This window comes from Cetorhinus maximus, chromosome 3 (genome assembly GCF_964194155.1).
Source record: "Cetorhinus maximus chromosome 3, sCetMax3.hap1.1, whole genome shotgun sequence".
Classification (NCBI taxonomy): Eukaryota; Metazoa; Chordata; class Chondrichthyes; order Lamniformes; family Cetorhinidae; genus Cetorhinus; species Cetorhinus maximus.
The window spans coordinates 198038643-198065164 of NC_135881.1; the positions used below are offsets into that span (position 1 = coordinate 198038643).

The window sequence follows — 26522 nt, forward strand, 5'->3', positions numbered from 1 at the left end:
ATGGGCTTGTTAATTATCGGAAGGCACAGTGGGATACCTTCTTTCCACATCTCTTTGGAATCATGCACTGATCTGCCACATGCTCGTACACTATCGTGTTTGTTGAAATTAAATATTCACTGATCATAAATTTCAAGGCAACATAAATGTTACATTAAAAAAAACCCCTAATGCATATTTAAATTTGTCACAAGTATGCGAAGATCACTGGAGCTTATCTTTCATTATCGCTTTTGGAAACCCGTGACCTTAATTGCCTCAGACATTCTGTCGCCACACTGCAATAAATTTCGTTGCAAGCACAAGGGAAACTGGAGCTGGTTTTTGTGGTCATTGGGGAAATCAGCAGCCATTAATTGCACCTCAACGTCCTATAGACTTTCTATAGGCTTTTGCCCTGGAAGTTGCAGTAATTAGAAAGTCACGTCAGCACAGTGCACTCTACAGGTGATCTAGGAGGTATGAGAACAGGGCGTGAAACTGTGAGTCTCTTTAGCCAATCAAATTGAAGGATATTTATGGAGGCATGCAGACCCTGAACCAGGCAGTGTCACTTAGTGTGGTTAATTTGTCATCAAGCTATGTACAGAAAGCAAGATACGGCATGAGAAAAAAAGATGGGATCGAGAGAGGGAGGAAAGAGACAAAAGGAAAAAGTAAAAGTCACCAACATTAATTAAACCTGCGCAAGTGAGACTCAACACTTGTAAACGCTAAATGTTCAGTGCCAGACACGTTGTTTGGTAGTAATTAAGACTTGTTATACCATTAAAAAATCAATGGGGACACTCAAGTGTAGAGCCTAGAGAGTGTGCTACAGCGAGGGGTGCAGCCTTTCCGATGAGACATTAAACTGAGGCCCCATCTGCCTGCTCAGGTGGATGCAAGAGATTCCGCGGCACTATTTCGAAGAAGAGCAGGGCAGTTATTCCCAGTGTCCTGGGACCAATATTTATCCGTCAATCACCATCCCAAGGAAACAGATCGGCCGGAATTTGCCGATACCCGCCGCCGCGGTGGATGTGGCGAGTCATTCAAATGTCTGTTCACTTCGGCGGGAGCGGGAGGTCCCACTGGCGGGGGAGGGGCTGGAAAATTCTGACCATTATCTGGTCATTATCACATTGCTGTTTGTGGGAGTTTGCTGTGTGCAAATTGGCTGCTGTGTTCCCCCCCCGCCCTTCAAAAGTACTCCTTTAACTGTGAAGCATGAGATAAACTGTAAAGCGCTTTGACACATCCGGTGGTTGTGAAAAGCGTTCCAATGTGGACAGGTTAAACCCCATTTAATCCTGGAAAAACTCAGCAGGTCTGGCAGCATCGGCGGAGAAGAGCAAAGTCCTCATTGAGGACTCGAAACGTCAACTTTGCTCTTCTCCGCCGATGCTGCCAGACCTGCTGAGTTTTTCCAGGTATTTCTGTTTTTGTTTTGGATTTCCAGCATCCGCAGTTTTTTGTTTTTAACCCATTCAATCCTGTCTCTGTGTGGACAGATAAACCCCACTTAATACCGTCTTTTCTTTTTTCTGAAAAATTTAACGACACCAGAATGGCCAAGCCCCAGCTTCCTCTGGCGAGCCCGTGGATACTTATCACACGAGCGCAACGACATTATGTCGTTCTTTCTGTTTCAAAGCCGAGTACTCTTATAGTGGAGCTTCTGAAGGAGCAGGGCAACTCAGGCAGACGCTCCCCGCTTTCCACATTTAACTGCGCTCGTGTGGGGCACCAGAGGCTGCCGTCAATTTACTCCTTAATAACGGTGAGCACAGGCGGCATCACCACAAAACCCAGGTCACTGTTTCTGCAGCACTTCCCGAAGGTGCTACAAACACCTAGAGGTGTGCGGCAACAACAGCAAATTGAGTTCTGACGGGCTCAAAATTGTTCATAGGATATTTGCTGCCTTTCAGGAGGCCGCATAGGAATGGAAGAAATGACGAGTGAGGTCAAAAGGACAGAAACACGATGAGGAGGCACGAAACTGGGGGGGGTAGGATTTCCCCTGTGGGCTTCTGGGCCCTGTCTGGTTCAAATGGAGGTCGAAAGCCTGTACTGTGTGGGGGGGTGGTGGGGGGCAGTCACTCATTGTGAAGAAGGCTCTGAAAAAGAGTGGTGCGGACTCGAAAAACCGTTAACTCTGTTGCTCTCTCCGCAGGCGCTGCCAGACCTGCTGAGCTTTTCCGGCATTTTCTGTTTTTTGACTCATTGGGCCTGAATTTTTTAACTCTGGCGGGTGAGCCCGGTCAGCGGGACCCAGGAGCGGGCGAGAAACCGGCGCCCCCTGACCCGATTAACGGGCAGCCAGCGTGAAACGCGCCCTGACAAGCTCAGCGCTACCGGGGTTGGGGGGGGCGGCAGGATAAGGGGCGGGCGATGGCGTTTCCCCGGGCGGGGGTGAGCGGCTGGGAGGAAGCTCCCTGAAGGCAGTCGGCTGCCTCAAGGAGCCGCAGAGCTGAAAACGCTAACATCAAGGTTTAAAAAGCGGCAAAAAAAAAACGTCCACGCATCACAATCAATCGTCTGAAAATATAGCTGATAAAAACGCTGCCCACAGGTATTTATCTTTATTTTACTTCATCACGGAGGTTTCGCCCCGCCCTTGGATGAGGTTTGACGATAAATGTAAAGGGGCCGCTTGGCCGATTTGCTCGTCCGCCAACCGTAAGGTCGGACGGGCCACGAAAAATCGGAGGCAATTGCGCCATTAATGGGCTTAATTGCCTCTTCATTGTCGGCGGGCGCGCTTCTGCCGAGCGAAATACCACTCAAGTGCCTGATGACGTCAGGACGCTCGCCCGAGATCTCCTGTGATTTTACGCCCGATCAGGTCGGGCACCCGGCCCACCCGTGGGACCATAAAATTCAGCCCTTTGTGATTTAATGGCCAGAGGGGGGGTGGTCTGGCTGTCCAGTAAGGGTAGCAGGCGGGTTCTCAAAGCTAGAGGGACAGTCAGGCACCCTCCAGCCTGAGGGCAGCCTGAGGCTGTGAAGGCAGCTTAAATGAGGGAGAGGGCACTTCAGAATGGAGACACCCTCCCTCGAACTGTTCTGAATTAAAATTTTTTTAAAAATGCACCTTCACCACCGGGTCACCACTGTGGAGGGTGAAGAGGGAGCCCCTCCACCCGGGTAGCCCGTGGCTGCTGCTGCGCCCAGGCAGGCAGGGAGAGGCTGCCTCCAGGCAGCTAAACTGTCCCCTGCCGCCTGCGGGAGCCTGGAAGCCGCCTGGGAAATCTCAGTTGGCCTCCTTCAAATGGCCATCATAGGCCCTTAACCAATCAGGTCGGCTGCCCACGTGTCTGTGGGCTGGGCTCCCCCCCTCCCTCCCAACTCTGTGAAAATGGCCCGAAGGCAGGGTGGGAGCCAGAGAACCGGCCCGCCAGCCCACGGTGCTATTTTTAGCATCTCCCTGTCTCCGCCTCCCACTCTGATAGCAGCTAAAAATCAAGCCCTGGGGGTCTCTGGGCAAGTGTTGGCAGTGCGCTGCCTCTGAACCTCTGTCGGTGAGGAAGATGTGAAGCGTGTTGCTCTGTTTGATAAACCTTCTATCACCTTACCAGCTGAAACATTCATCACGCCTCTGCTTGCTGACTGACATTGGCTCCCAGTTCACCAATGCCCTGATTTAAAAATTCTCATCCATGTGTTCAAATCCCTTTGTGGATTCACCCCATCACTATTTCTGTGACCTCCTCCAGCCATAGAACCCTCCAAGAACTCTTTGGCCTCTTAAGCATCCCACACCCATCACTGGTAGTTGTACTCTCAGCTGTACAGGCCCTAAGCTCTGGAACCCCTTTGCTGTACCTCTCTGCCTCTCTCTCTCTCCTCCTTAAGACCCTCCTTAAAACCCAACTCTTTATTCTAACAATTCCTTTGGCTCAGGGTGCGTTTCTGTTCCAATGAGCACCTTGGGACATATCGCTCTGTAAAAAGGTGCCATATAAATGCAAGCTGTTGTTGTTTCATTCCTGCTTTTCTTGGCTGGGAAGAAAATTTGAGATGGAATAAATAAGTCACCTCCTTGGCTCCCTTTCTGGGCCTGCTGCTCCTTGGCAATTGGTTTTCCTGCGTGTTCAGCTGTAGGCAACAATCTCGTCGAACGTAAGCTAAAGTAGCGTCAGGGCCTGAATGATGTAATCAGGCCCTGATCTTTGCACTTACTGTGGTGAGGGCCTGACACGCTGCCCAAGGCCAGCATGTTAAAATGGCATGGGGTGCGAGTACAGCTAGAATAGGTGAGTGTCATACCAATATGATACTTTAAACTTTTGCGTGAACCGTTCTCATTGGGTGCAGGGAATTAAAGTTGGGCCTTCTGCCTCCCAACTTTCCGTTCTGGTGCAGTTTGGCACGAAACAGGCCTTTACCTCATCGTTAGTTATGGTCAGACCATGAGTTAGAATCATAGAATGGTTACAGCTCAGCTGGAGGCCATTTGGCCCATCATGTCCCTGCCAGCTCTCAGCAAGAGCAACTCATCTAGTCCCATCCCCCACCCTTTCCCTACAGCCCTCTAATTTTTTTTCCTTCAGGTACTTATCGCTTTTGAAAGTCACAACTGAACCATCCTCTATTATATTCTCAGGTAGTGCATTCCAGATCCCACCCACTCGCTGCATAAAATCATTCCTCCTCATACTGCCTTTGGTTTTTTGACTGATCATGTTAATCAGTGTCCTCTGGTTCACGACTCTTCCACCAGTGGGAACAGTTTCTCTTTACCTACCCTGCCCAGACCCCTCATGAGTTTGAATACCTCTCTCAAATCTCCTCTCAACCTTCTCTTCTCTAAGGAGAATATTCCCAACTTCTCCAATCGATCCGTGCCTGAAGTCCCTGAAACCTTCTGTTGTTCAGTCCATCTCAGTGCAGCCTATTTCCCCTGAGTGAAGGTGGATGGTGCACTTATTAACTCTCAGTAGTCAGGGTGTGGGGCACAAGGTACACCAGGAGATAGAAAGGGCGTGTAAGAAAGGCAAGGTTACAGTGATCATGGGGATTTCAATATGCAGGTAGACTGGGAAAATCAGGTTGGTAGTGGATCCCAAGAAAAGGAATTTGTGGAATGTATACGAGATGGCTTTTTGGAGTAGCTTGTGGTGGAGCCCACTAGGGAACAGGCAATTCTAGATTTAGTGATGTGTAATGAGGCAAATTTGATAAGGGAACTTAAGGTGAAGGAACCCTTAGGAGGAAGTGACCATAATATGATAGAATTAACCCTGCAGTTTGAGAGGAAAAAGCTGGAATCAGATGTAACGGCATTACAGTTGAATAAAGGCAACTACAGAGGCATGAGGGAGGAGCTGGCCAGAATTGACTGGGGGATGAGCCTAGCAGGAAAGACAGTGGAACAGCAATGGCAGGAGTTTCTGGGAGTAATTTGGGAGACACAGCAAAAATTCATCCCTAGGAAGAAGCAGCATACTAAAGGGAGGACGAGGCAACCATGGCTGACAAGGGAAGTCAGGGACAGCATAAAAGCTAAAGAGAAAGCATACAATGCAGCGAAGAGCAGTGAGAAACCAGGGGATTGGGAAGCCTACAAAGACCAACAGAGGACAACTAAAAAAGAAATAATGAGGGAGAAGATTAAATATGAGAGTAAACTAGCCAGTAATATAAAAGAAGATTGCAAGAGTATTTTTAGATATTTAAAGGGTAAGAGAGAGGCAAAAGTGGACATAGAGCCGCTGGAAAATGATGCTGGAGAAGTAGTAGTGGGGAACAAAGAAATGGCGGAGAAACTGAATAGGTACTTTGCGTCAGTCTTCACGGTGGTAGACACGAGTAACATCCCCAAAGTTCAAGAGAGCCGGGGGGCAGAGGTGAGTATGGTGGCCATTACCAAGGAGAAGGTGCTAGGAAAACTGAAAGGTCTGAAGGTGGATAAATCACCTGGACCAGATGGTTTACACCCCAGAGTTCTGAAGGAGATAGCTGAAGATATAGTGGAGGCATTAGTGATGATCTTTCAGGAATCACTGGAGTCAGGGAGGGTCCCAGAGGACTGGAAAATCGCTAATGTAACCCCCCTGTTTAAGAAGGGAGTGAGGCAAAAGATGGGAAATTACAGGCTGATTAGCCTGACCTCGGTCGTTGGTAAGATTTTAGAGTCCATTATTAAGGATGAGATTTCAGAATACTTGGAAGTTCATGATAAAATAGGGCAAAGTCAGCATGGTTTCATCAAGGGGCGGTCATGCCTGACAAATCTGTTAGAATTCTTTGAGGAGGTAACGAGTAGGTTAGACAAAGGAGAGCCAATGGATGTTATCTACTTGGACTTCCAGAAGGCCTTTGACAAGGTGCCGCACAGGAGGCTGCTCAGTAAGATAAGAGCCCATGGTGTTAGAGGCAAGGTACTAGCATGGATAGAAGATTGGCTGTCTGACAGGAGGCGGAGAGTAGGGATAAGGGGGTCCTTCTCAGGATGGCGGCCGGTGACTAGTGGAGTTCCACAGGGGTCAGTGTTGGGACCACAACTTTTCACTTTATACGTTAATGATCTAGATGAAGGAACTGAGGGCATCCTGGCTAAGTTTGCAGATGAAACAAAGATAGGTGGAGGGACAGGTAATATTGAGGAGGCGGGAGGCTGCAGAAGGATTTGGACAGGTTAGGAGAATGGGCAAAGAAGTGGCAGATGGAATACAACGTGGGGAAGTGTGAAGTCATGCACTTTGGTAGGAAGAATAGAGGCATAGACTATTTTCTAAATGGGGAGAGAATTCAGAAATCTGGAGTGCAAAGGGACTTGGAAGTCCTAGTCCAGGATTCTCTTAAGGTTAACTTGCAGGTTGAGATGGTAGTTAGGAAGGCAAATGCAATGTTGGCATTTATTTCGAAAGGACTAGAATATAAAAGCAGGGATGTGCTGCTGAGGCTTTATAAGGCTCTGGTCAGACCACATTTAGAATATTGTGAGCAATTTTGGGCCCCGTATCTCAGGAAGGATATGCTGACCCTGGAGAGGGTCCAGAGGAGGTTCACGAGAATGATCCCAGGAATGAAAGGCTTAACATATGAAGAACGTTTGAGGACTCTGGGTCTATACTCGATGGAGTTTAGAAGGATGAGGGGGGATCTGATTGAAACTTACAGAATACTGAAAGGCCTGGATAGAGTGGACGTGGGGAAGATGTTTCCATTAGTAGGAGAGACTAGGACCCGAGGGCACAGCCTCAAAGTAAAGGGAAGACCTTTTAGAACAGAGATGAGGAGAAACTTCTTTGACCAGAGAGTGGTGAATCTATGGAATTCATTGCCACAGAAGGCTGTGGAGGCCAGGTCATTGAATGTATTTAAGACCGAGATAGATAGTTTCTTGATTGGTAAGGGGATCAAAGTTTACGGGGAGAAGGTGGGAGAATGGGGTTGAGAAACTTATCAGCCATGATTGAATGGCGGAGCAGACTCGATGGCCCGAATGGCCTAATTTCTGCTCCTATGTCTTATGGTTTCTGTTGCTATGGAATCCTCTCGGACTGGCAAGGCACGCTAAAGGGAGCAGAGGTCAGTGATAGTGCAGCAACACTGGATCCCTAACCCTCTTGCCCACACACCTTGTGTGTGCAGCCTCCTCCTGAGCGAATGGGTTTGGTTTCTGTCCTTTGGGCCTTTCCAGTTACTTAGTGAAGTTTCATTTGGTATCTTTGACTTTTATTGCTATTGAGTCAATGGCACCAAATGAATCCTTGAGCCCTTGAGCTGCTTTCATAGACTGAGAGGGTGATTCAGTGCTCTACAGGGCAGGAGTTGGTGGTGGGGGTGGGTTGGAATTACTGGCACTCACAGGGAGCACATCTCCAGAAATTGTGCGAACATGAGCCACGCTTTCTGTCTTTTGAAGCTGATTGTCAGAAAACTCCTGAGTGTGCCCGCCCGATCTCTGCAATCGAAACGTCCTTAAAGAAAGTGTCAATTCGCAAAATTAACCGCTGAAACATGTTAGTCTGAGACTAGAAAAGTGGTTTAGTTCTTCCAGTTGTATTTAATACAATGGCCTCGCTGTTAACACCCCCACAACCCCCGCCACGATGGATGGGAATGAGTTGAGGAGTGATGGGTTCGCTTTAAGACTTAAATACAGGGATCATTAACCCAACACACTGCACACACGCCTGCTGCCCTTTCTCGTTGCAGTGGATATTGTGACATCTGAATGCCCTCTCATGGAGAGGCGGGAAACTTCGTTAACATATCAAATTGGGCTCCCACAGTGCAACTGGGAGCAGATTTAAAACTCACGACTGCTTTGTAGGTTTCCCAGAAGTCAGTGGGTATGGCAATCAGAGAGAGATTGGAGAAGATCACAGGCCTCTCTCCCCTGCCAGGGCTCTACCACCGTCCCAATCACAGGCCTCTCCCTGCTGTCCCAATCACAGGCCTCTCCCCGCTGCCCCAATCACAGGCCTCTCCCTGCTGCCCCAATCACAGGCCTCTCCCTGCTGCCCCAATCACAGGCCTCTCTCCGCTGTCCCAATTACAGGCCTCTCCCCGCTGTCCCAATCACAGGCCTCTCCCCGCTGTCCCAATCACAGGCCTCTCTCCGCTGTCCCAATCACAGGCCTCTATCACCATCCCAATCACAGGATTCTCCCCCCCCTCGCCCCCCTCCAAATCACAGGCCTCTCATCCTATCCCAATCACAGGCCTCTCCCCGCTGTTCCAATCACAGGCCTCTATCACCATCCCAATCACAGGCCTCTCCCCGCTGCCCCAATCACAGGCCTCTCCCCGCTGTCCCAATCACAGGCCTCTCCTCGCTGCCCCAATCACAGGCCTCTCCCCGCTGCCCCAATCACAGGCCTCTCCCCGCTGTCCCAATCACAGGATTCTCCCCCCTCGCCCCCCCCAAATCACAGGCCTCTCATCCCATCCCAATCACAGGCCTCTAACCCCCTCCCCACCCCCCATCTCAGTCACAGGCCAATCCCCCCCCATTCCAATCACAGGCCAGTTCCCGCCCCCCCACCCCTGTTCGAATCACAAGCCAATCCCCGCTCCCCACCCCTGTTCCAATCACAGGCCAATCCCCCACCAATTCCAATCACAGGCCAATCCCCGCCCCCACCCCTGTTCCAATCACAGGCCAATCCCCCCCCCGCCACCACCACCGTTCCAATCACAGGCCAATCCCCCCCCACCATTCACAGCTGTATGACAGGAGGACACCTCGTTGGGCTCATGCAGTGAAGCAATATGGGTAGAGCTCCGGAATAGGAAGGGTGCAGTCACAATGTTGGGGGTTTACTATAGGACTCCCAATTGCCGGCGGGAGATTGAGGAACAGTTATGTAGGCAGATTTTGGAAAGATGTGAAAGCAATAGGGTTGTTGTGGTGGGTGATTTTAACTTTCCCTATATTGACTGGGAATCACTTAGTGCTCGGGGTTTGGATGGTGCAGAATTTGTAAGGTCCATCCAGGAGGGCTTCCTGAGACAATATGTAGATAGTCCAACTAGGGAAGGGGCAATACTGGACCTGGTATTAGGGAATGAACCCGGCCAGGTGGTCGAAGTTTCAGTAGGAGAGCATTTCGGGAAAAGTGACCATAATTCAGTAAGTTTCAAGGTACTGGTGGATAAGGATAACAGGAGTCCTCGGGTTCAGGTGCTTAATTGAGAGAGGGATAATTATAACAATGTTAGGCAGGAACTGAGGAATCTAGACTGGAGGCGGATGTTTGAGGGCAAATCAACAACTGACACGTGGGGGGCTTTCAAACGTCAGTTGATAAGAATTCAGGACCAGCATGTTCCTGCTAGGATGAAGGATAAGCATGGCAAGTTTCAGGAACCTTGGATAACCAAGGATATTGTGAGATTAGTCAAAAAGAAAAGGGAAGCATTCGTAAGGGCTAGAAGGCTGGGAACAGATGAAGCCCGTGGAGAATATAAAGAAAGTAGGAAGAAACTTAAGCAAGGAGTCAGGAGGGCTAAAAGGGGTCATGAAAAGTCACTGGCAACCAGGATTAAGGAAAATCCCAAGGCCTTTTATACATATGTAAAAAGCAAGAGGGTAGCCAGGGAAAGGGTAGGCCCACTCAGGGACAGAGGTGGGAATCTGTGTGTGGAGCCAGAAGAAATGGGAGAGATACTAAATGAATACTTTTCATCAGTATTCACCAAAGAGAAGGACTTAGCGGTCGATTTGTCTAAGGAAGAGTGTGTAGATAGCCTGGATCATGTTGAGATCAAAAAAGAGGAGGTGTTAGGCGTCTTGAAGAATATTAAGGTGGATAAGTCCCCAGGGCCAGATGGGATCTACCCCAGAGTACTGAGGGAGGCAAGGGAGGAGATTGCTGGGGCCTTGACAGAAATCTTTGTATCCTCACTGGCTACGGGTGAGGTCCCAGAGGACTGGATAATGGCCAATGTTGTTCCATTGTTTAAGAGGGGTAGCAGGGATAATCCAGGAAATTACAGGCTGGTGAGCCTTACGTCAGTGGTAGGGAAATTATTGGAGAAGGTTCTTCGTGACAGGATTTACTACCATTTGGAAGCAAATGGGCGTATTAGTGAGAGGCAACATGGTTTTGTGAAGGGGAGGTTGTGTCTCACTAACTTGATCGAGTTTTTTGAGGAAGTGACAAAGATGATCGACGATGGAAGGGCAGTGGATGTTATATACATGGATTTCAGTAAGGCCTTTGACAAGGTCCCTCATGGCAGACTGGTACAGAAGGTAAAATCGCACGGGATCAGAGGTGAGCTGGCAAGATGGATACAGAATTGGCTTGGTCATAGAAGACAGAGGGTAGCAGTGGAAGGGTGCTTTCTGAATGGAGAGCTGTGACTAGTGGTGTTCCACAGGGATCAATGCTGGGACCTTTGCTGTTTGCAGTATACATAAATGATTTGGAGGAAAATGTAACTGGGCTAATTAGTAAGTTTGCAGACGACACTAAGGTTGGAGGAGTTGCAGATAGTGAAGAGGATTGTCAAAGGATACAACGGGATATAGATCGGTTGGAGACTTGGGCGGAGAAATGGCAGATGGAGTTTAATCCGGACAAGTGCGAGGTAATGCATTTTGGAAGGTCTAATACAGGCAGGAATTATACAGTAAATGGCAGAACCCTTAAGTGCATCGACGGGCAGAGGGATCTGGGTGTACAGGTCCACAGGTCACTGAAAGTGGCAACGCAGGTGGATAAGGTAGTCAGGAGGGCATATGGCATGCTTGCCTTCATTGGCAGGGGTATTGAGTATAAAAGCTGGGAAGTCATGCTGCAGCTGTATAGAACCTTGGTTAGGCCACACTTGGAATATTGCGTGCAATTCGGGCCACCACATTACCAGAAGGATATGGAAGTGTTGGAGAGGGTGCAGAGGAGGTTTACCAGGATGCTGCCTGGTCTGGAGGTTATTAGCTATGAGGAGAGGTTGGAGAAACTCGGATTGTTCTCACTAGAGCGACGGAGATTGAGGGGCGACTTGATAGAAGTTTACAAAATTATGAGTGGCATGGACAGTGTAGATAGTCAGAAGCTTTTTCCCAGGGTGGAAGAGTCAATTACTAGGGGACATAGATTTAAGGTGAGAGGAGAAAACTTTAGAGGAGATGTGCGGGACAAGTTTTTTTACGCAGAGGGTAGTGAGTGTCTGGAATTCGCTGCCAGAGGAGGTGGTGGAAGCAGGTATGATAGTTGTGTTTAAGAGGCAGCTTGACAAATACATGAATAGGATGGGAATAGAGGGATATGGACCCTGGAAGTGCAAAATGTTTTAGTTGACGGACAATATGATCGGCGCAGGCTTGGAGGGCCGAAGGGCCTATTTCTGTGCTGTACTTTTCTTTGTTCTTTGTTCAATCACAGGCCAATCCCCCCCCCGCCCCCCCCCCCCCACCGTTCCAATCACAAGTCGATCCCCCCCCCATTCTAATCACAGACCAATCCCCGCCCCCCCCATCTCTGTTCCAATCACAGGCCAATCCCACCCCCCGTTCCAATCACAGGCCAATCCCCCCCGCTGTTCGAATCACAGGCCAATTCCCCCCACTGTTCGAATCACAGGCCAATTCCCCCCACCCCCCACCCCTGTCCCAATCACAGACCAATCCCCGCCCCACACCCCTGTTCCAATCACAGGCCAATCCCCCCCACTCATTCCAATCACAGGCCAATCCCCACCCCATACCCCTGTTCCAATCACAGGCCAATCCCCCCCGTTCGAATCACATGCCAATTCCCCACTCCCAATCACAGGCCTCTCCTCCTCTCTCAATCACAGGCCCCACCCCCGCTCCGTCCCAACCACAGGCTCTCTCTCCCCTAGATTGCTAGACCCTCCCTCCAGCCAATCGCGGGCCTCTCTTCTCCCCCGATCGCAGGCATGCCCACATCTGATCACGGAACATCTGATCATGGACCTCGCCCTCTTATTCCCTCCCAACTACAGGCTCTCCTGCTCCCCAGTGTAGGTCCTCTCTCCTCTCAATCGTGTACTTCTCCATAAGCCTCCCAATTGCTGGGAACCGTCCCCAAGTTATAGCCTCTTGTCATGGGTACCCACTCCTGCCCACCTATTGTCCGTTTGGCCAGACCCTGGGTAGGAAATAGAACAAAATAGATGACACTCAGGTCCTGATGATAAGATCAGCAGGACTTCTGCATCTCAGGCCTTGGTGTTTTTGGCCTCCCTGTCTTCTGTGAATATCAGGGAGGAAATTGCATTGTAGTGTTAATATCCCTGAACTGGTAATCTTTCCTAATGCTCTGGGGACCATTGGTTTAAATCCCACCAAGGCAGTTGGTGGAATTTAAATTAAGTCTAAAAAATTTGGAATTGAAAGCTAGTCTCAGTAATAGTGGCCATGTCAACTATCATCAATTGTAGTAAAAAACCCACCTGGTTCACCAATGTCCTTTAGGGAAGGAAATCTGCCATTCTTACCTGGCCTGGCCTCTCCAGACCCACAGCAATGTGGTTGGCTCTTGCCTGCCCTCTGGTTAGGCCACTCAATTCAAGCACACATCCCATGCAAGAATGAAAAAAAAATGATCTAAAAGTACTAAAAAAAAGTACTCTATATTAAGAGCTAACTCTCCAATTTTTAAATAAGATTTTAAACTACCTTGAAGATATAGATCCTTACTCACCCTCTGGGTACTTATATTGATCTGTGATGTCTTTTCTGTCATTAGATCCAATCTCCTGGGTAAGAATTAACATTCCAACTTCATCGGTCTTCACGTCACCTTTAATCAGGGAACCATCCTTCTGTCTGTTCCAGTATACAACATCACTGTTTACCTTAAAGCAGAAAATCAAAATTAACTTACATATGAAGTGTGGTAAAATGTTTAATAATGTGCTACCAGGTCCACTAACAAGTCCACTAACAAGGAGTTATTTTAATAGGCCATACGTCCCAACGATTGGTTGATATAATCAAACTGCATGCTCCTTCTGTTGTTTGTGATTGAGAGTACAGACACTACTCAACCAGCACGCACTTATAAGATGCAAAACAAAACATCCACTGTTAGATATGATTCCATGATTGGACAGTGCTTGCTGAACAATCCTGAGTGTGCTAACAGCTACAATAGCAACCAATTTAAGATGATCAGTTGAAATTGTAACATCGCTCATTTATGCTGGTTAGAAATGTCATACATTCATACATAGGGACCTGTTCTCTGCAAATGGAAGAAATATGTTCAAACCTTGCACCTTTTTTTGAATTACCTGGGAAGTTGGGGAACCTATAGTTCCCCATTGCTTTCTCCATGGCAACACCTTGACCAGTCAGTGTCAACTTTACAACCAATCAGCATCCTTTTCTCCTGTAGCATAAACTTGCGATCATTTGAAATTTGGCATTCTTACATTTGTCCTGATGAGTGCAGGATGAAAAGCTTCGACAACATGTCTCTCTTTTCAGCAATATTCAAATGATGTTAATGCACTCTCAATGTGCAGACAAACAAGCTCTGCTGGTGCCCTAATGGAACAATATCCCCATATTGGGTCATGTTTCTTGGCTGGGTCACTAGATGAACACGTAATACCACACTTTACAACCTTCCAGACTCAACATTGAGTTCAGATCATAACCATCGCTTCTATTGTTTTGGACACCAGGTCCTGATCATGGTTCTGCTCTCCCCATTTATACCTCCCATATTCTCTTTTCTTACTTATCCCTTTCGCCTTACACCATGATCTCTTCTGCCATTCAGTCTCTCCAGTCTTCCACCCAATCACAGACCTTCTGTTTTGTCCTTCCCTCCCCTGACTCTGTACCCCTGCTTAAAACCTATTACATCCCTTTTCCAGTTCTGATGGAAGGCCATCGACCTGAAACGTTAACTCTGTTTCTCTCTCCACGGATGCTGCCAGAGCTACTGAGCATTTCCAGCATTTTCCAGTTTTAATGTCAGACTTCTGGTGTTTTACTGTGGTATGCAATACTGCATTTCCAGCTCATGAGATGGTCGGAAAGATTGGCTGGAAACACAAGCTATTGCTCAGTCACAAAGCGTTAGTGAGGGGTGGGGGATTAGTGGGGAAGACAATAGTCGCAGCTCTGCAAAGGAGGAAATGATTAATAACGGAGAATGAAAGAGGCAGAGAAAGTGCTAAAGAGCTGATTGTAGACAAACATAGGATGGGAGAGAGAACACGTTCAAGAGAGCAACAGAGAAAGTGAGAGAAAAATTAAAAACAAAGTGTTTTGGCTTTTACTTTCTTCAGCTAATGAGATGCTATAATACTAATGAGGTTGCTATTTACGGATTAACATAAAGAAATAAATGTGTACTTGAGGCTAAATGATGCATGGCATGTTCACAAAGAAGGAAGGAGATTTTTAATGCAAGAACAAATGAAGTTAGCTTATTGCAATGTGCCAGATTATGCCGCCAAGGATTTCAGCAGCTTATCTTTTTATTTTTTATTTTTAACTTTTATTTTTAACTTTGCTGAAAGAGTTTTGGGGTGACTGTGCTAGGCTGTGTCCTTTTCCAGTTGTACTTTCAACCCCATGATCAATACATGGGGGGTGGGGGGGGGGGAAGTATAATTTGTGAAGTCTTTATATGGTCATCTTCTTTCGCAAACAATTGTACCCGGAGCTATTTCAATATTTTCATTCCATGTCGATTGACTAAAATGTCTGGCGTTAATCAGAATGGTCATGGAATACAAAGGCACAAGAAAGAAAGGTCCACGTCAGATCAAGTTGCATCTGTTGACCTAAACCTATTGGTAAGTAAATTGAGTCACCGGGTGAATATTCCACCTTGCCAGGGGAATCCTCACTCTGGGACAAATTCTGAAGCTGACGCAATTGCTGGGTTTATGCATGTGTCCATAGCTGTTGTATCACATGTAACTATGAAAAATTCAAAGACAACAACTTCCTTTATAGGGTGCTTTAATTGCACTTCACTGGAGCGTTATCAACAAAACTTGACACCAAGTCACATAAGGAGCTATCAGGGTAGGTTTTAAGAAGCATCTGAAAGGAGGAATGGGAGGTGTAGAGGTGGAGAGGTTCAGGGAGATGTAGACAACTCAAGACACAGCTTCCAATGGTGGGACGATGGAAATCTGGGATGAACCAGTATTAGAGGAACACAGAGTTCTCAGGGATGGAGGAAGTTACAGAGATAGAGAGGGGTGAGAACAGGGAACGATTTGAACATAGGGATAAGAATTTTAAATTCAAGGCGTTGCTGGACCAGGGGCCAATGTAGACCAAGCAAGCACAGGGGTGATGGGTGAACCGGCCTTGGGATATGGCAGTAGAGTTTTGGATGTGCTCAGGTTTGTAAAGGGTGAAAGCTAGGAGGCCCAGCCAGGAGAGCGTTTGACTGGTCTAGTCTGGAGGCAACAAAAGTGTGGATGAGGGGTTCAGTGGCAGATGGGCTGAGGCAGAAGCAGAGGTGGGTGGTATTATGGAGCTGGAAATGGGCAGTCTTGCTAAACAGGCTGGTTCAGCCTCAGACAGTTGCCAGGGAGAGGGATGGATGCGTTGGCTAGGAAACAGAGTTTGAGGTGGGGACCGAAGACAATGGTTTCAGTCTTCCCAATCTTTAATTGGAGGAATTTTCTGCTCTACAACAAAACAGAGACAGCTGAGGGATCGAGATCTGAGGTGCAGCTGGGTGTCAGCGTATACATGGACATGTTTTTGGATGATACCACCAATGCATAGCATGTAGATGAGAAATAGCATGGGACCACAGGTTGACCCTTGGGGGACTCAAGAGGTAGTGAGATGGGAGTGGTAAGAGGAGCCATTGCAGATGATCCCCTGGCTATGAGTGGATAGATAAGTATGGAACAAAGTGAGTGCAGTCCCAGCCAGTTGAATAACAGATGAGAGCGGTTTAGAGGGATGATGTGATCAACCATGTGAGTTGAGAAAGATGAGGAGTAATGGAGCATTTACAGTCAGGTTTGTGACTTTGGAAAGGGCTGCTTTGATACTGTGGAGGGACAGAAACCTGATTGGGAGGCATTCAAAGATGGAGCCACAGGAAAGACGGGCATGGATTTGGGAGGCAGCAATGCATTGAGAGAGAAGGGAGGGTAGTTTGTAAGGACAAAGAGGTCAGGAGTGGTTTTTCAGAGGGAGGGAGAGGTGATGACAGCAGATTTGGAAGAGGACAGTACTGAAGGAAAGAGAACTGTTCGCACTTTCAGCTAGTGCAGGGGCCTGCGAGAGAAGTCGGGTGGTCAGCAGTTTAGTGGGACTAGGAATCATAGCCATAAGCATTTGTAATTGTGACACCAGACTAGAAATCACTGATTTGACAACAGAGGAGATTATATCTGTATCTTGAATAGGAAACAGATTTCATGTCTCTGCTACATGTTATAAACAAAATCTTCAGTAACAAAGCTGTTCTGCTGGCATGACTGGACATTTGCCCTTATATAAATCCCAACGACAGCTGCATACCCTTGGGTTTCCACATACCTCTGCGTAAATGAAAGGAGCATCATATGGCAAGTAAACCTGTCCGTGTTTTATGGCATTAACAGAAGCTGGTCCACACCTAAACATGCCTAAGGAAAAGAACATGAATAATCAAAATAGCATACAACCCACTGGAAAGAATGTATCCAAGATGTTACATTGCAATATAAATTAAAGTTGGAGCAAATGAGTTGAGTGGAGATTTGATAGAGGAGTAGATAAGTTGCATAAAAGAAAAGCTGTTCCCATTAGCTGATGGAACAAGGACTAGGGGTACACAGATTTAATGTTTCGTACAAGAGATGCAGGGGGGATGCGAGGAAGAACTTTTTCATACAACGCGTGGTAATGACCTGGAACTCGCTGCCTCAGAAGGTGGTGGAAGAAGAGACAATGAATGATTGCAAAAGGTAACTGGACAGGTATTTGAGGGAAATAAATTTGCAGAGCTCTGGGATTAGAGGACGAAAATGGGACTGATTGGATTGCTCTACAGAGGGCCAGCAGAGACTCGATGGGTTGAATGGCCTCCTTTGTGCCACAATGACTCCATAATTCGATAAGACATAATGGGGTCCAATATTCAGATTTACAGTTGTAAAGGCACTTATATGAAGTGAAAATGAAATGCGCACAATTAGAATCAAGTCGTTAATGTGCTATTTTTGAATATATTTCTTTAAACCTTGCTATCTACAATAAGCTTAGCATTCCAATCACTAGATATTGATGATAATCAGTAAAGTATGAATGAGACAGACAAACAGACTGAGACAGACCATGTTAGACCTTGATCTGACCAACGACTGTGCTGTCGTTTAAATATCAGGGTTGTGGAAATGTTAAGTTAAAGTTAAACGTCAACAAGGCACCAATGGCTCGGGTATGGGCCGTGTGATAAAGGAGGCAATGAATCAAGAGGCAAATGGGGAGGTGGTGGCATAGTGGTATCATCACTGGACTGGTAATCCAGAGACCCAGGGTAATGGTCTGGGGACCTGGGTTCAAATCCTGCTATGGCAAATGGTGGAATTTAAATTCAATAAAAATCTGGAATTAAATGTCTCATGATGACTATGAAACTGTTGCAAAAACCCATCTGGTTCACTAATGCCCCATTTAGATGTGACTCCAGACCCATAGCAATGTGGTTGACTCCCAAATGCCCTCTGATCAAAGGCAATAAATGTGATGCCACATCCCATGAACAAATTTTTAAAAATGCTCTTTCTTCCGGAAGGAATTTGAGTTGATTGAATGTTTGCAAATGGAGAGAGCTTGTGTGAAAAGCTGGCTTTATAGTTGGGTGCAACCTCCAGCAATAAAAAAGGGCCTGCTGCCATTGTTGTGCAAAATGTTTGTGCTAGTGATGTTGAAAGAACTTCAAAGCAAAGCATTCTGTTTAACCGCCAATGTCAGGGCATCAACTGGCCACAGGGTACAACATTGTGGCTATGTTACTGAACTAGTAATGCAGAGGCCTGGGCTAATAACCTGGAGACATTAGGTCAAATGCCACCAAATGCAATTAATTAAATAAATCTTGAATTAAAATATTGGCATCGGAAAGGGTGACCCGGGGAACAGGTTGACATAAAAAAGTCACCTGGTCCACTTTTGTCCTTTAGGGAAACATAGTGGCCACATCCTTACGCAGTCTGGCCCTATATATGACTCCAGACCCACAACAATGTGATCCTCTGAACTGAGAGAGCAAGCCACACAGTTGGACTCAATAAAACTCACCACCACCTTCACAGATGCAATTAGGGATGGACAATAAATGCTGGCCTTGCCAGTAACATCCATGTGAATATGTAAAAAAACAGATGAGGAGACCAGCAGAAAAGGAATAGAGAGCAGCTACAGAAAAAAAAGTGGTCTAGGTGTTCAGTCCAAAATACTGGGAGGGCAATCGGCAATTTTGGGGTAGGGGTCACCTCGTGCAAATTTTCCCAACTTTATAGAACATATTCAAAATTAAACTTGATAAACTATTGCCTTACAATGAATACAGGAAATAATGCATCTGGCATTAATTGGCACATAGAATCACTTTAGATAAATAAGCATCATTTTTACATGGGCTGCTACAGTTCACTCATCCCTCTCTGAGTATCTGTTCTTTCCCCATCTCCTCTCCTCTTTTTCCAACTTTACCAAAATCCACTTATCCTTCCATCTTTAGTTCTGTTGCAAACCCAAACGTGAATCAGTCTTATCTTTCTTCTTTGCATAGGTGCTGTCTAACCTGCTGTGTATTTCCAGCTTTTTTTAATTTCTGATTATAAGCACTTGCACTTCTTTTATTTTTGTTATTCTACATTTCTCAAACGGTTCCCTTTACTAGGTTCTAATGCATTCTATTTCTGGTAAACCTATTTAATCTACTGTCAGTATTTTATTGCCTGATTGGTGCTTGCCCTCCTTGGGTCACTGTCTTGACATGGTGGAGAAGCTTGTGCACTCCAATGATCCCTTGACCAATGTCGTTGAGCCTCCTGGTAGGGCCACCCATGGCAGCAAAGTTTGAGGGGAGGTGCCAGACAATGTGCGGTTCAAAAACTCTGCAATGGCAGAACAGGCAAAGGAAGACTCACCAGCTGCAAAGGTGGAATCAGGCTGCAGTGGCCCGGCCTGGTGGTCCTGGTCACCATGGTTCCACACGTCCCTGAAATCTGGCCACCAACCCATCAAGATTGTGTGTACAATGACGGTGCCCCAAGGTCACCCGTAGGTTTCTGCCAATTCTTGTGGCGATGAGGGATTGGTTACGGGGACAGGGCTGTGAACCTGGGAGCCCATAGTCAACAATCTGCACACAGGATGGATGAAGGTCGTGGAACACCGGTGTAGTGACAGAAGTGTCTTTGGGCAGCAGCATCTGTGACTGTGCAGTCCTCCTCAGGACACCCTCTGCTCATCCCACATGAAGAGGGGGCTAGAAAAGGGAAAACACCCTATCCCACTTTGTCCTGGGGAACTGCATGCTGTGGGATTACCATCTTTGTAGTCAAAGAAAGAAAATTTGCAACTTGGGATGTTAGGTATTCATGGATAATCATTGATAATCTCAAGATTGACCATCCAGAAAGAAAAACTGCTATCAAACTGGCATTGCCATCCTGACACGGGGCAGCTGAAGGAACAAGCAGGGGGATACACGTTCTACTGGAAAGGAAAGGCTGACAGTGACCTTCGTGTCCAGGGAGTTGGTGTGCCATCTTGAATAGGATCTTGGATTCAAAGCCAGAGCTCCCCAATTGTGTAAATGTCAGACTCATGACACTTCACCTACAGCTCAGCCATAAGCAATATGCCACCTTCATCAGTGCTTATGCCCTGAGGAAGTTGTTAAGGAAAAGGTCTATTCTGACCTTGATGAAGTCCTCACTGCCATCCCAAAAGGAGAAAACATTTTTCTTCTGGGGGACTTTAATGGCAGGGTTGGCCATGACTCCGATGTCTGGAACAGAGCCATTGGGAAAAATGGGGTGGGAAAAGCCTTTGCAAATGGCGACCTCTGCTGACAAAGTGTGTTCAGCACAGCCTGATTATAACAAACATCCCCTTCCACCAGAAGGACAACTACAAAACCATATGGAGGCATCAGAGATCAAAGCATTGGCACCTCCTGAATTATGTCATTGTTTGGGTCAACGCACTAAGTGATGCCTATATAACTCCTGCTGGACAGGCCACTGACTTGTTCATTTGGTGATAAACATGCACCTAGCACCAAGACATTGCAAGGCCCAAAAGTGCAAGAGGAAAAAGATCAATGACATATAAGAGCAATGATCCTGAGGGGTTTTGACAGGGTGGATGTGGAGAGGATGCTTCCTCTTTTGGGAGAATCTAGAACTAGAGGTCACTGTGTAAAAACCAGGGGTTGCCCATTTAAAACAGATATGAGAATTTTTTTCTCTCAGAGCGTCGTGAGTCTTTGGAACTCTCTTCCTCAAAAGGCGGTAGAAGAAGAGTCTTTGAATATTTTTAGGGCAGAGGTAGATAGATTCTTGAAAAGCAAGGGGGTGAAAGGATATCAGGAGTAGGCAGGAATTTGGAGTTGAGGTTACAGCGAGATCAGCCATGATCTTATTGAAGAGCAGAACAGGCTCGAGGGGCTGAGTGGCCTTCTCCTGTTCCTAATTCATATATTTGTATGTAATGTTCACACAGTAATGAATTACCTAGGCATATATTTTGTGTTTTATATTTCTCAAGGATATTGTTTCTCGTGATTCATTGGGTATCAGCATTAGAAACCATCAATATCAGAAAGGTACATTTTGGGAGACCAAGCCTTATAGTGACCCACCTTCACTTGTTTCCTGAGGCGTGGCATCTACAACTTGCCACCCATCATAACCTGGTGGCAGGTCATATCTGGACATCCAACATTCATTCCAGCAATGATAGTTCCTATTTATAGTGATAAACAACAGCATTGGTAAACTTGATGAGAACAAAACAATGTCAAAAAACCAAGTGCAATCATTTTTTGCATATGACAGTTTATAATTCTCCAGCCATTTTCTGCTAACTTGTTATTTTCAAATACAATGTGAAAGGAATTGTCAAGCCATGTTTAACAGGGAAATGCTTTGTCTTTGATTAAGCCGTAGAAAGTTCAGAAATTACATTTCGTCTTGTCACAAACTGCAAGGTACAAATATTGCCATTTCACTTTGAGAATTTAATCTCAACATGAAAATCTCAATCACGAAAATGTGCTGAGAACTGAGACATTTCTTTTCAACTCCCAATATCCAAATTCAAATGTTGCACACAGCTTGGAACAATATAAATATATACCAATTAAAACAAATTTGGTCTTAGTCTTGGGTGGCACTACTGTTCCAACTGGTTAATAGGATAAATTCAAAGTTATTTAACTGTTTTCCATATTGTAATGACTTTGCTGACAGCTGCATCGGGTTCCTCCCTTGCCAACAAACCCGTCCAGGTCAAACTGGGAAGGGGTTGGGATCATGTTGGGTTCCTGAGCCGACCCCGCTTTTTGGGGATCTAAACTCACACCTGTCTCCCCTTGCCAGTTAAAATTCTACCATATAGGTACAAAGTCACCTATTCCTTCCAAGCATGCTAATCTTACCAGATGTCAAGTCCCAAATTACTCATGTATTGTATTCCAAAATGTCATTTTCTGAAAGAAGTGTATCTAACTTGCATTGCATTGCACTGGCACAGGTGATGTGTTGCAGCTGTAGCTTGTGGGAAACTGGTGGACACCTATGTGATCCACGAAGACCACAAAGGCAGTAAGTGTCTGCAGCACAAGGAACTTCAGCTCAGAGTTGATGAGCTGGAGTCTGACTTTCAGTCACTACGATGCATCAGGGAGGGAAAAAGTTACCTGGATACTTTGTTCCAGGAGACAGTCACAGCCCTTAGGTTAGGTACTTCAGATTTAGTCTGTGGTCAGGAACAGGAGGATGAGACTGCAAGTGAGGCGTGTATGGACACCGAAAAGGTGGCAATGAAGGAGCCTCAGCCCTTGCACTTGTCCCAACAGGTACGAGGTTCTTGAACCTTGTATGAATGAGAGCAGGGACTGCTGGTAGGCTTATTAGATTTTTATGGTTGTCTATAATAATCATTCTGTAATATTCTTAAGAAGCTGTCATGTCAAGATTGGACTGCAAAGCATATGGTTAGCTTCAATGAAAGCTGTCAATTTGTCAATGGTGGAATATGTCTGTGTGTAAAACCACATGTTAGTTACCCTGTGTTATAGAGTTGATCTTCAGACAACATTTCTTAGTGGAAACATTTAACTTTACGTACAAGACAGCAGCAGAAACTACATCTGTGCATCAAACTCCATAACTAAAGAAGAACTCTCCTGTAGAGGTTCCCCGTGCTGTTAACACATTGGTTTACACAGATTATGTGATCTTACAGCACTGGATTATTCTTAAAGTTACAGTCCTACAGTCCTATCCAAACTATAATTACTACACCCTGAAAAAGTTAAAGTTATGTAGATGGAAGGAGGCTCCACACACTAACTCATAGCTAATGCTATTAATCTTCCCTCTCCATTGTTCAAAACCCATGGAATCTTGTTCCTTTATTCTCTTAGTGAGTATCTTGGGTCTCAAGCTTTGTCTGCCTTGAACAAAAAGTTACTGGCCCCTAACCAGATCTTACCAAAATTTTGGCGGCTCTTGCGGGATTTCAAATCCACAGACAGGTATGAGTGCTGGTGCTTGCTGAGGTTAAAGCTGATAAGATTTGTGTTGTTGGAATTGTTTATGAATTACCCATTATAAATGCTGCCTTTAAACTGGGCAATGATTTAGCGAGCAGTATAATTTTTCCCACTGCCTGGGATGGGATGTCACAGTTCCAAAGTTGCTCCTGCGAGTAAAAACAAGGAGCCTATTTGTGAGCTAAGAACTGACTCAAGAAAAGGTACTTACGTCTCCACCTCAGTAATGGTCAGTACAGAGGCCGTACAAGAGCTTGCAGATTTGCCAAGTGAATTTTTTCAACAGGAAAGACCGAGGTCTCAAAGTGACCATAAAGGGTTAATGTCATCTGACACCAAACCAAAAACGTTGGCCAGTGTTGAGACATAGGATACAGCATCGGGAGTCTAGGCAAGTGGACAGTTAACAAGAGGCCGTTTAATACCCCAAAGCGATTGGAATGATGTGTTTTGTGACTAGCGGAAGATTCGAAGCGTTGGAAAAGAAAGTAGAAGTCCAGAGTGGGAAAGTGGCTGACCTCCCTCGAACAGAATTAAATAAGACCCGTTCAGAATGGGATCAGGAGAAACTGAAAGGAGAAACTTAAAATGCTCAAAGATCAAACCAAGCAGGAATAGCAAACCCTTTTACGTGTGCGTTAAAAGGAACTCAATAACACCCTTGAAATGGCTAAAAGAGATTTCGATCGGAGGAGAAATGGTTGTCGGCGCACAAAGAAGCCATTTTGTTCTTATTGTCTCACAAGGAGAATTTACCACCTTTGAGTTTGGAAGATGAGCTTAAAATTGGAATTATGACCACAGCAAATAAAAAGGGCAAAAAATGGGCTGTGGACTTAACTGAAACATTCTTTGTAGAGTCAAAGGACGGATGTCGGAAGGAAAAATGCAGCCTCTGAATTGTGATTGTTCTATGATGTTCAACTATTTCTAATCCTACTTGTTACCTGTACTGGCTTTTGTTTTGGTTTAGCCTTTGTAATTTTATAATACGATATGTGTAATTGTGAAACAAAGGCCAAGATTTTCTGGACCCGCCATGGAGGATGCGGCGGCCCAGCCATGTGGCGAGGCTGGACGATCCTGGGGGCAGGCCCGGCCGGAAAATCTCCTCCAAAATGTAAAGTTGATCTGCACGGTACGTAACAAGCTATTTGTTAGGAGTTTACGATACTAAGTATTTCTTGTAAAGAAATTGTAAAGAAACCTTCACTCTGCTGAAGCTTTCTTTCTCACAAGGAGTGAGTGTTAGGAATCCCAGTTTACCTTCTTGTCGAGCGGGGACCAGGAACTACAGGTCCCAGCATGCCCCAAGAGTTTCTGTGCGTGTGCAGATCAAAAGAGGCCTGTGCATGCGCAGTCCAGTTCTTCAGGCCAAGGACAAGGACTCAGTAAGGCCTCGTGAAGGAGAAAATGGCGCAAAGACCCCGATCGCAGGATCAAGGAGTGGGGGTGCCATATTGAGACAAGTCCCAGGACGAGGGACAGGGAAAGAGGGCAGGGAGAGGTCTCAGAGAGAGAGAGTACTGGGGAAGGAGCCATTGGGAGGAAGAGGCCACGGTCGAGACCATCTGGGACAGAAGCAAAGAAAGAGGTTCCAAGCAATAAAAGTGCTGTGGTTAGCAGGTTTCAAATAGTGAAGACCCAAGAGAAGCTCTGGAGATCCGAGAAGGCAGCAGAAGATTGGTGATTCTGGGCTGTGGACAGTTGGGGCAAAGGTAACCCTTTGGACCGGTGGTGCTCTGCTTAACATGGCCGAGGAGCTGAAGTTCTGCTTGTGAGTTGGTGCTGGAGTGCAGACCCAGGAATCCAAGGGAATAGAGTCTCGGGTGACAAGCTTGAAACCCTGCAAGGTGGGCCCTCATTGAGGTCATCCAAGTCGGAGCAACTGTTGGAGAGAATTCCAAGGCTAGACCTTCGAAGATGAAAACTGGAATCCTTTGTGAGAGAGGCAGAGTTTCAATGAGATCAGTGGACTCGCGGTGTTTACTGGCATCTGGGTGTGTTGCTGGGAAATCTGTGGAATCTGTCTTGGTCGCATTTGCCATTTATTGTGGGATAAAAGAAAGGGGCTACAATCCATCATTGGCACGCATTTAAGGAAGAAGATACACAATGATCAATAGAACGCAGCATGAGAAGAAAAGGAGGCAGTGGACCCAGGGAACCTGGAAGCAGGAACCATAAGAACCAATCTTGCTGCATATCTATTGCCCTGGTTAAGTATTAACTTTGTATTTCTTTGTGATAATTAATAAACTCTCTGACTTGATTAAGGAATGTGAGCCTGTACCTTGTAGATCAGAATTGGCCAAGCATCCTGAGTGAGATGGGTTGGGGTATCCCCTGTCGCAAGCAGATATCTGGGGTTTTTCCCTCTCCCTGATATCTTACACATGGATAAGCTTAATTGACAAACTGCCCTCGGTGAGCAGGATTCCCATGATTTCCCAACGTCGGGAATCAGATGTGGGTACGCTCACCCAATTCTCCCCGCACCCCGCCAACATGCCTGCTCTGGCCAGCCCCATAAAAATTTAACCCCATCGTTTATGACAGTTTATTTCACCAGTTTCTCCAGAAACCAGGGACGTGTAGACATGGTGGGACTGAGGTCAAGCAAGCAAAGAAGCAGACTTGTTGGGTTAAATGATAGGAAAAGCACATGAGATACTATATAACAAATTCAATTTCATCTTGAATGTGATGTTATTTTTGAATCTAACAGGATGCCATGTTGCATGCTGTTGGCTGTTCTTACCAGATCGAGTCCTTAGTCAAATTCATGTCCTTCTTCCCGTTTTCATCCAGAATGATGTCGGTGGTTAAGTTGGCATCATTGTCATGAGCGGAGGAGAAGTTTGTTACCAGTCTTGCAGGTATTCCCAAGCAGCGAAGAACTGGTCAGAATTAAAATAATACAACATGCTCAATTCTTCTGGAAGGGAGTGGGATATCCCGTGAATGGATCATCCATTCCACACTTTGGCTTTCTGATTAAAACAACTGGTAAATAAGAATAAACTCGGGAATTTTAAAAGGTGTCAATTGCTCAGCTGCTTTCAGTAATAGGATTAGAGATGAATTTAGTCCGCATTGATTTTTTTCTAACAATTCTGAGAACGTACACAAGGTTCCAAGAAACCATACCTAGGGTTGAAATTAATGCCCTCCCCTGTGGCTAGTTTGGCGGTGGGGGCATTTAATTAGGCAGAGGGTGGCAGGGGGGGAACCCACCACCTTCCTGCCTCCACCCCGATTAAGTCTGTGGTGGAAACTTTGGATTGTCCAGGATTGAGAGGGGGGGTGGGTGGGAGTTTCGGGATGGGGGGACAT

The 26522-nt window shown here is 46.2% G+C and overlaps 1 protein-coding gene across 1 annotated transcript in view; it reads right to left on the reverse strand.

Moving 5' to 3' along the window:
* The window catches only part of LOC144679173 (coagulation factor XIII A chain-like), a 122401-nt gene that overhangs the window by 23148 nt on the left and 72731 nt on the right, over positions 1-26522 (reverse strand). Inside the window, exons 7-10 of the mRNA XM_078539557.1 lie at positions 25948-26086; positions 21270-21373; positions 16949-17037; positions 13116-13269 (exon numbers count right to left, since the gene is read on the reverse strand). Of these exons, the coding sequence (XP_078395683.1) occupies positions 13116-13269; positions 16949-17037; positions 21270-21373; positions 25948-26086 (486 nt within the window). The remainder of the gene's footprint in view (positions 1-13115; positions 13270-16948; positions 17038-21269; positions 21374-25947; positions 26087-26522) is intronic.